General features: G+C 39.3%; 1 protein-coding gene across 1 annotated transcript; it reads right to left on the reverse strand.

Annotated features, from left to right (window-relative positions):
- Positions 1-4025: 4025 nt before the first annotated feature.
- Positions 4026-9749, reverse strand: LOC121419914 (oocyte zinc finger protein XlCOF6-like). Its single transcript, XM_041614404.1, has 4 exons — positions 9553-9749; positions 7761-8416; positions 7248-7374; positions 4026-6396 (listed from the first exon to the last, which is right to left on the reverse strand). Exons 1-4 carry the CDS (start codon positions 9566-9568, stop codon positions 5105-5107), a joined length of 2091 nt encoding a protein of 696 aa, XP_041470338.1. The 5' UTR covers positions 9569-9749; the 3' UTR covers positions 4026-5104.
- Between the last annotated feature and the right edge of the window lie 253 nt (positions 9750-10002).

Raw genomic sequence — 10002 nt, forward strand, 5'->3', positions numbered from 1 at the left:
GTTTGCGACTTAAAGATAAATGCTATAACATTGTGCCCGACCCTCAAAATTTCTGGCTGATAGGCCTACTCTCCAACAATGATAAAGAAAATAGAAAAATGGCTTACATCTTCTGTAGGCCTATATAGCTCCTTTTCCTACCCCAAAATGTGCTCTATTTGCAATATTGGGTACTGATGCAGACACCCCCCCCCCGGCCCTCATAAAAATAAACCAGCGGACTTTGGAACAGCATATCATGAGACAGAGTCCCTCGATCTGATGTTAAAATGAAATTTCACAATCCAAAATTGCATACACGTGACTTGCTCGACATGTGGCATTATCATGTCATTGAATTAAGTTGCTTCAGTCGAAAAAAAAGTTTATATAGCCACTCAGGCCAGCGGTTATAGCATGGGGTTTTATGATTTCTTTTCTATAGCATTTATGATTTATGCAAATATTAATGTCCTTGTTGGCTCCTTCGAGTGGGAGTTCAGTTCACTAGCTCAGACATTGAGTTGCCTTTAGATTATATAAAGTTTTGGTTGTTATCATTGTTATTTTTTATGTTAAATTAATATTTTTATGGTAATCCTTGAATATCGGGATTTTCATCACTAAACTTTGATTTTTTCACTAATTATTGAAAGCAATGAGATCCGGAGGGCAATGCAAGGGAAATTTGAGTGAGGGGGCAAGACGATTTTTTTAATATTTTTTTTTAATTCTTCAGTTTCTAATTTAGATTTGTACCTTTCCTTGCACCTCTTTTTTGTGTCAATATAGGACAACTTTTAAAATGCACATAGAGGTGGTAGCCCCTGGCCTGACTTCCCTGAGCGGCTGTCTGTCTGTTCTTCCTTTTTAAAATGCGTTTATATAATATCTTTATGCAAAATAGAAATCAGAGTTATACGGCTCATTAAATCTGTCGGAATCTTTGCAAAGAAGAAGAATAAGAAAAAGAAAAAGAACCTCCCGAAAAAGAAGCAAATAAATAAACAAAATTGCTTGATATAATTGCTAATTAGTGCGTTTGTTCATCTTAGCTTGTATATTTTATTTTGTGATCGTTGCATGTAGGCCTAAAGCGTGAAACCGCTTTGAACTTGGTCGAACCGGTTTAGAACTGTTTCTAAACAACATCTTTAATCCATTGAATACATCATGACAATGGGGATTATTTTGTCAACAGTAATTTAGGGTGTCCAATTGATAATTATTAGCCCTACATAAAAAAGACAACTTCGTCATGCTCGTTGCAAACTATCAAAAGGGCTATTCAACGGTCAACATAATGAGAGTTAAAAAGAAAAACGAAACAATCTCACAAAGATTTGCAGACTCTTTGCCCATTCAATGTACGGCGGATTAGCCGACTTGTCTGAAGGCCTCGTCACACCGCCCGAGCGTTGTTGGAGCGGTCGTGGAGCGGAGAGAAAAAATCATCACCGCTCGCTACCGTTCACCATTTTCGATTTCTATTGTTTTTTTTCTTTTTCGATTCCCCCCCCCCCCAATTTTGTAAGCAAAATTCGACCCTCTCTCCCTATATACCGCTCCAACAACGCTCGGGCGGTGTGACCATACCGGCCTTTAGAACTTTGACACTTTTGTGTGACGTCATTGTAAAAAATATATCGGCCTATATAAACCATCGGGCAATAAAACCTATCAATGAGAGGATGAGGGGGGGGGGGGGGGTAGGACGGGTTCTCTGTATTATTTTTCGATAAGTAAACGTCCCATTTCCCTTTCTCAGTGGACTTCATCGTTAGCTCAATGTACATGTATTCTACATGGAGTTTTCAAGAACTTCATCTCATTATCCCACCCCACTCACTCTCTCTCCTACAAACAAAACCCGATATAACGAATTTCGTGAAAATAATCGTGTGAATTGCTTTTCAATTTCTTGGGTCCTATGTACTACGATATATTTTTTTACACGTTTTATACCTCTTCTGGCCATTCGGCCACACCATATCTCATCACATGCTTTCACATCGTCTCTCACACTTTCTTTTCTCCTCGTCGCCCTCTCCCTTTCACTCCTAACCCCCCCCCCCTCTCTATCCCTCCCAACCCACCCCCTCTCCTACTTTGTCATTACACCTAAATCCCCCTCCCCCCCAAAAAAAAATCATAATAGAAAAAAACGCATTAACTCCGAAAGAAAAAAAAAAAAACACAAATTATATTGATATATTTTGACATTTTTATTCACAAACTTTTTTTCCTTTTCCATGTAGTTTTTAACTCTTTGTAATACAAAACATAAAGTACATGTAATAGCAGCCTGACATAGGAATAGAAAACGAAATGCTGTGCATCCTTTAAAAATAGTAGAAAATATTTCAAGAATTGCCTACAGTGTAGATATTAGTGATGAAAGATATATATGCGCCACAGAATCTTCATTTGGATAGACCAGAAAATGTGTTTGTAATTGTAAGTAGTATTAATACTTGGTTCTCATATAGCACATCACACATACATGTAGCAGATTGCATGTCCCCATGTGCAAAAAAATGTATAAGTATTCAATCAATTCCCTGGCAATTGCTTTAGTTACCATCATTTGCAATCTCAAAGCACAGATGGCCTTGTAACATAATAAGATACAAAGAATATTTACGATCAATAACTTTGCATTTGGCTTGACATATACTTGGCTAAAATTGATCATAATAGTATTAATTTTATCTTTCGTGCATCAGGGCAGATATTTCTAATAGAGGTGGCACATGCAGATGAAATTTGTAGACTTAGAGGGAGCTTTTCATGAAAAGTTTTGTCAGTGATTTTTTCAGAGTCATTAGCTCTCAGCCAATCAGATGCAAGGATTTCAGTAGCTTATAACATCTGTCATCAACAACCACTGACAAAAATGTTCTTGAAACACTTAAGAACTTGGTAAAGTACAGAAATCATGCATATAACCTTGCCTATTATTTAAAAAAGCTTACCCTGGCCCCGTGCTTACAGGCAATCCTCCAACCTAGAACACATTTTCACAATTAGTTAAACAAGGTATCATCTCCACTGCTTATACCTCCTTCCCACCAATGATCCTTTACGAAAGCCACGATTGGCCTTTCGTATTCTGATCGCGAATTTTTTTTAACCATTCAAAATTCTTCTACGATCAATGATTGCCACAACTGATCTTGTATGATAAGATCACTCCGGTTACTCCACGATTATTAAGTGCGCCCCTTGAATTGTGGCTCAAATCACGACAGTGGGAGCTACATGTAGGTATTAGGGAGTTTTCTATGATACGAATCGCACTTGTTGATAATGTGCATGTCTGAAACAAAATTTGAAATTGCATGCAAATTATACCAGGGGGCCGTTTCATAAAGCTGTTCGTAAGTAAAGAGCGACTTTAAGAACGACTGGTGAACCTTTCTTACGCGCTTAACCATCGGCAATGAATATATACCATTTACCATAAGAAAGAATCACCAGTCGTTCTTAAAGTCGCTCTTAACTTACGAACAGCTTTATGAAACACCCACCAGAACAATTTAAGTAAGTACATAACAATTTATACTATCACAATGCAATTTGGTACAATGCAAGGAATTGCCACTGGTACAATCTATGGCCTATTGACGAGTATTCATGCAACACATTTATTTTAGTCATTCTTTGGCTAATAATAAACCATTTCCTTCCCGGCAGTATAAATAGGAAACAGAACCAACCATGCAAAACATGTCTACATGTAAATCACACTGGGTAATCAGTCAGCCTCAGAAATCAATTTCCTTGACAGCATTGTAATGGGCATGACTTCCATATTGGAGGGATTTAAAGCATAAAATTATTTCATGTGCTATTAAAATCTTCAGACTCTTTTGACTTTCATGGATATATGATCAAGCACTTTCTACAGGAACCTGGCATCCACGACATATTTAAGAGTTCAGCACTAATGAAAATTTCAGATATTCAGATTTTACCAGCCAGAGCATGCTACCCCAAAAAAGTGTGGATAGTTCAAGGAGTGGGGGGGTTCCATAACAAGGGGATAACTTAGCGATATTCAGAGTTGAATCAACTTGTTTCCATGGCAACTCTTGATTTTCCATTTTGAAAAATACAGTAGACATGGCAGCATGGAGACCCTCTTCAAAATTTCAATGGAAACCTCGTTTCTCAACTTGAACAATGATAAATGAGAGGTCAAAAAGAGGGAAAAAATTGCCTGGGGGTGGGGGGGGGCTATTTAGCGTGCAAAATGCTCAGAAGAAAAAAAAAAAGCCCTGGAAAATCTGATTTATCGTAATAAATGTTAAATGCTTATTGAATAAGCATTATTCAATGTTTGGGATTTAGGCAGTTTAGCTGTGAGAAGTATCCCCAGAAAATAAAAATAAAAAAAAAGATATTTATCAACAAATAAAAAGGTGTCATCATGCTAAACTCTACAAAACAAATGAGTTGCCATTAACATATTATTTTTCATCTTCTATTATCACACATGTAGTTCACTTACAGGGAACTTCCCTTCTTTTAGCCGACCAGCAGCATAAATAGCATTGTATTGTAAGAACAAAAACATTACAGAAAATGGGACAGGGCTGAATGGTGATAAGAAGCTGCTACAAATGGACATTTGTAAATGCTGAATATCAACTTGATAACCCTGTGACTAAATAGAGAAAAAAATAAGTACAATACCAAATTGGTGCAAAAAGCAGCATACAGATGTAGCACATAATACTCTTGAAGCCATCTCTGATGGAATTACAAGTTCATGGGAGTTGCAATGTGAAGATTTCAAGTTATGATATTCTATAATGAAATGATTAATGCTTCTGAGAAACTTTGTTTCTCTTCAATACTGGTGTATTGCCATCTTGCATGATATCTTCAGTTATCTCCATGTTGTGAGTTTGTGGAAAAAAAAATCATGCAAGTGTAAAGCCATAATGTTTCTATCTGTAGAAATACATTTATCTACCATTTTACATATTAAGGCCAGAAATAAATTTCAGGTCAGTAGCACTGTGAAAAGAAAACTCACTCATAATGAAGGTCTAAATAGTAAATCACTAAATCAGAGTACAATAATTTTTATAATTAACATATTAAAGATTATACAATGTTACTGGGGTTCTGCTTTGATCTGTATTGGGGGACATACAGAAACAGGCGAGGGGCTGGCAGATTGCTCTCCACTGCTCTGCCTTGATCGACACATGTTGAGCGGGGAAGAACTCCCAGATTTCACCGTCAAGGGGGACGGCTTGCCATTTACGTGAGCTTTCTCGGCAGATTGTCCCTCACGCTGTGTAGAATCCTGTTTCGTGTGCATTGTCATATGAAGTTTGAGATAGTTCGCGTGGGTAAAGGTCATGCAGCACTCGCTGCACATGAACGGTGTGTGCTCGCGTTGATGAATCTTTCCGTGCTCGTCCAGCAGTCGCTTGTTGGAAAACACTCTGCTGCAAAGCTTGCAAGGAAATCTCCTCTTGGCGTCAGCGAGGGGGCCCTTCCGCTTAAACGTGTTGAACTTTGTGGACGGGAACTGCGTGTTCCTCGACGTTGATGCTTTCTGAGTTGCGTGGACTTTGGAGTGAGATGCAAGCAGTGGAAGGGAGAGGAACTCCTCTCTACAAACGTTACATTTGAACTGGTTTCCATTTGTTTGGGTGCAAGCATGTCCCTTCAGGGTTGATAAGTCTGTGAAGGTCTTGCCACAGTGCAGGCAGGGGAACACTTTTTCTCCGCTGTGGATTCTTTCGTGCATCTGTTTATGACTCAGACGGACAAATACGCGATCACAGAATTGGCATGGGAACAGCTGCTTGTCTTCTTTCTGAACAGAGTGCAGGAGTTCATGGGCACGGAGCCCTGCGGCGCGGTGGAAAGACTTCCCGCACATGTTGCACTTGAATGGCTTAATGCTGCTGTGCTTCCGGATGTGAAGCAAGAACTTTGACTCATGGCTGAACCACTTCAAGCAGATACTGCAGACAAAGTGACCCTGTCCATTATGAACCCTCTGGTGCTCATGGAAGTCAAAGGCATGAACAAAAGAAAGTCCACACTTATTACAAACATATGGCTTTTCTCCTGTATGTTGTCTTTCATGGCTCTTCAGATTGAAGCTGAAGGCAAAGGACTTGTCACAGTGGGTGCACTTGAAGGACTTCTCCTTGACATGCTTTAAACGATGGCGATTGAGATCCACAAGGCAATTGAAGGTTTGTTCGCAGTCAGGGCAGTGAAGCACAGGAGATGACATAGTGTAGAAAGGATTGGAGTGGAGAGACGAAGAACCAGGGGCATCTAGGTTGGAGTTCTGCCGCTGCAAAGGCGTCTTGTTGCCACTCTCACTACCTGCAGGAGTCTTGAAGAAACAAGGACACTTCTTTCCTGGCTTTGCTCCATCATCTGTAAAAGATTTGAAAGAGAAAAAGGGAACCAATTAATAATCCCACTCACAGTAAAGTAAATAACAGCACAGCTTTGATTTATTTCGAGAGAATTTGCATCAATTCACTGTTATTACATAATTCAAAAGCAACTCTTAGCTGAACAAGTCCTTTATGTATTCCTGACCCTTTAGTATGAGGGCGGGGTGTCATAAAGCTGTTCATAAAGTTATGCACAACTTCCTGAAAGACTATAACACTGTCTTTGGTGCACTGCAGAGTCTGCAACATAAGAATTCAAAAAGGGGTCACCAATCATGCTAAAAGTCGTTTGGAACCTACAAAACAGCATTGTGAAATGGCCCACAGAAGAAAACACATTTCTGTAAAAGAAGTTTATGAATATAAGCATGAGCCAAGACACTAATTGATTGTGAACTGACCTCGACTCTAACATTTTGGAACATAATCAAATTATTCAACACGCACCATGGCAGCATTTCTTGTCAACTCTCTTTTAGCATGGAACAGTTATAACTACAATGTACATGGCATGAATTATCAAATCAAAAGCCACAAGGTCAGTGACAATTGCTTCATCCATCAAGAATGCATTTAACATGTTACATTTATTCACAACACTGTCAACCATTTAACTTGGTATAAAAAAAAATCAGCCCAAGTTAGAGACACACAGATAGCCTCACAATCTTTATCTTCCATAGTTTCTTCAGTTCTCTCTAATTCTATTTAAAATATTCCAACGATTTATTACAGCAATTTTGACATATATTGTGTCATTTGTGAAAAATGTAGTAAGTGATTTATCAATGCCAGAGCAAACATTTGTGCTTTACATTATTCCCTTACCTTCTTCATCAAAGCTCCAGTCTGCTTCCTCCATATCATCTACAATATCAACGTCTTCATCGTCAGAGTTGTCCGAGGGCGACGTATTGTGATTCTCACAGCTATAATCTCTCTCATACGTATTCCCCTAGAATGATAAAGAAAAATGTTGTCAGGTAAGTTGAAGTGGAAAGGTTCATAAAAATAACAACAACATTTAATTAAATTCAGGAACTCAAGATTTATTTTATTTGATACATATAGCCTCTATTCAGATTGTCACAACCCCATAATCTTTCCTGTCTTGAGGTTACTTTCTAGAGTTAAATCAAATGAAAATTAGCTCACTGAGAAAGAAATTTCAGAGCAAATCAGTATATGGTGGCTTTTCAATTTGCTCAAGTTTCCCCATGTAATATTTTGAAGGGTGGGGGGTAACTTGGGGGAGTCATTCTGGGAGCAATACGTTATATTGGGAACCAATCCCACATATTAGTATTTCACATCAGGTTATTACCAATGAATTTCTCTTACCTTTTTGGGTAAGACAGGTGAGCATCCAAGATTGATAGCTCCGCTGAGGCCAAGGGTCATCTTCATGTTATTCACAGAGGGCATGGCGAAGTACTTGACCACATCCTCTGAAGTAACAGACTTCCTCCCGAAGTACGCAGCAGCCTGGCCCTGGACCATCGTGTCTTGAGACAGGGACTCTGTGGACTCTGCTGCAAATTCTGGATCAGTCTCTCTGGGTTCCTCCACACAAGGGATGTCGGACTCAGACGACAACGATGCTGTACCTTTGGATGACTGATTAGGTGGTGACTCACAACCATCTGCCAAGAAACTGTCAGGGGGAGGGGTCTTCTTGTTGGGTGTCGGGGATATCCCTCCGTCTAAGGTGGGGGAATTCCTTCCGTCTAAGGTGGGGGAATTCCTTCCGTCTGGGATGGGGGAATTCCCTCTGTCTGGGATAGGGGAATTCCCTCGGATGGGCGAGCTTGCCCCGCAACCACCTACTTGGTCCTGGACAGTCTGAGTGCTGGCAACATCCAAGGATTGAAGCTCCGAAGTCTTGTCTATGGATTGGTCTGACTTTTGAAGATTCTCCACAGGGTATGGAGAATTGGGGTCAGTGTCACTTGAGCTACAGGAAGATGAAATCTCTGATGACTGTGTGTGATCATTTACTGCAGGAATAAGAGAAAAATAAGTATTGCAACAATAATAATTATTTATAATCAATATCTAAATTCTATTATTAATAAATAAATTTAATCTATGAATTATTCATAAAAACGGCACTTCGTAACAGACTCATCAAAACTACGTCTTATCGAAGCGGTTTTAAAGCCAATTGACTAGCTTTGCAGTGTTTACGAATGGATACAGGACATCGGTCTGGCAAGAAACCTCTCATTTTTCTTATATTTTTTAGGGGGAAACTGTCATACTTTTATACGCATTAGGTATAAAAAGGTATGCAATTTAATAAAATTTTAGTCTAAAATAGGGTTGCTACATTATTTCCAATCTTCTCCAAGCACAGTCCCATATGCACCGTGATATGACAACATCAAAATCATTAAAAAATATCATCACGGAGTCCAGACTCTAGCCTTGGTTACTAGGCCGCTTAGGCGGTCGAACAACTACAAATGTACGTTAGAAAAATTAGACGAAATGTTAATCGTTTTATCCAATCATGCCAATCATGATATTACTTCTAGATTCTAGGTACATTCTAGCCTAGGTCTACTAGATCTAGGGCCCGTTGCAGAAAGAGTTGCAATCAAACGCAACTCTAAAAATCAAGAGCAACTTGTTTTTCAACCAATCAACAGTGCGCATTTTTGAATTGCGATTGATATTGACATGAATTGATTAGCGTTTACACACACAGTCACAAATGACAAGTCTTTCTGCAACGCCAACGGGCCACTATTCTACACAAACTCAACACCCAACCAAGGCAACATACACTTAAAAGATTACATAAATGAATATTTTCAGCAATTCATATAGTCATACTCAGCTCTGCACTCTTGTTCACTTATACATGCACCTCTCGCAAGCAACTAACTAGCACTAGCAGAGAACTGCTCACCGCCAGCCACACCTCAGCCTCGACTCTCGAGGCTCGCTGAGCTGAGCCCCGGGGCGCGGGGTCCACCTCACTTCCATCCACTCCAGAGTCCAGCCAAGCGTCCAGTGCTGCTCAGTTTTACTTCCCACTCTTTCTCACTTTCCTTCACTATCGCGGCATAAATACCGAAAATAATCCAAAATAAATCAAACCTTAATGAAGATCAAATACATGACTCACGATTTTCAACATCCATAACAAAAGAAAATGGCAAATTTCACGGGAATCCATAATTTCCTACACACAAATAGATCATCCGGCCACCGTTCACATTGCGAAATACACACTGTGAAATCTCACGTAAACAGCTGACTGACGGAAATTTCCCAAACTTTTCAGCTGGCCCCGACGTCACCGTCAGCTGTACGCTCGAATAGGCATGTCATCGATTACGGAATACGTGTAATATAACAAGCGAATATAATTATTATATATACTACTCGCAAAAATATCAAATATATAAACTAAGTAACAAACAACATACAAATCTACACCTTTACGACGTTCGTTTAGATAATTTATCATAGGTAATCACCAAGAACATCAGTAATGCAGTCCAGAAACTTTGTGATATGATAATCGAGACTCAGTGTAATATATTGGTGACTTCAGCTTTGGCAGTATATTCAT

Source organism: Lytechinus variegatus, chromosome 8 (genome assembly GCF_018143015.1).
Source record: "Lytechinus variegatus isolate NC3 chromosome 8, Lvar_3.0, whole genome shotgun sequence".
Taxonomy (NCBI): domain Eukaryota; kingdom Metazoa; phylum Echinodermata; class Echinoidea; order Temnopleuroida; family Toxopneustidae; genus Lytechinus; species Lytechinus variegatus.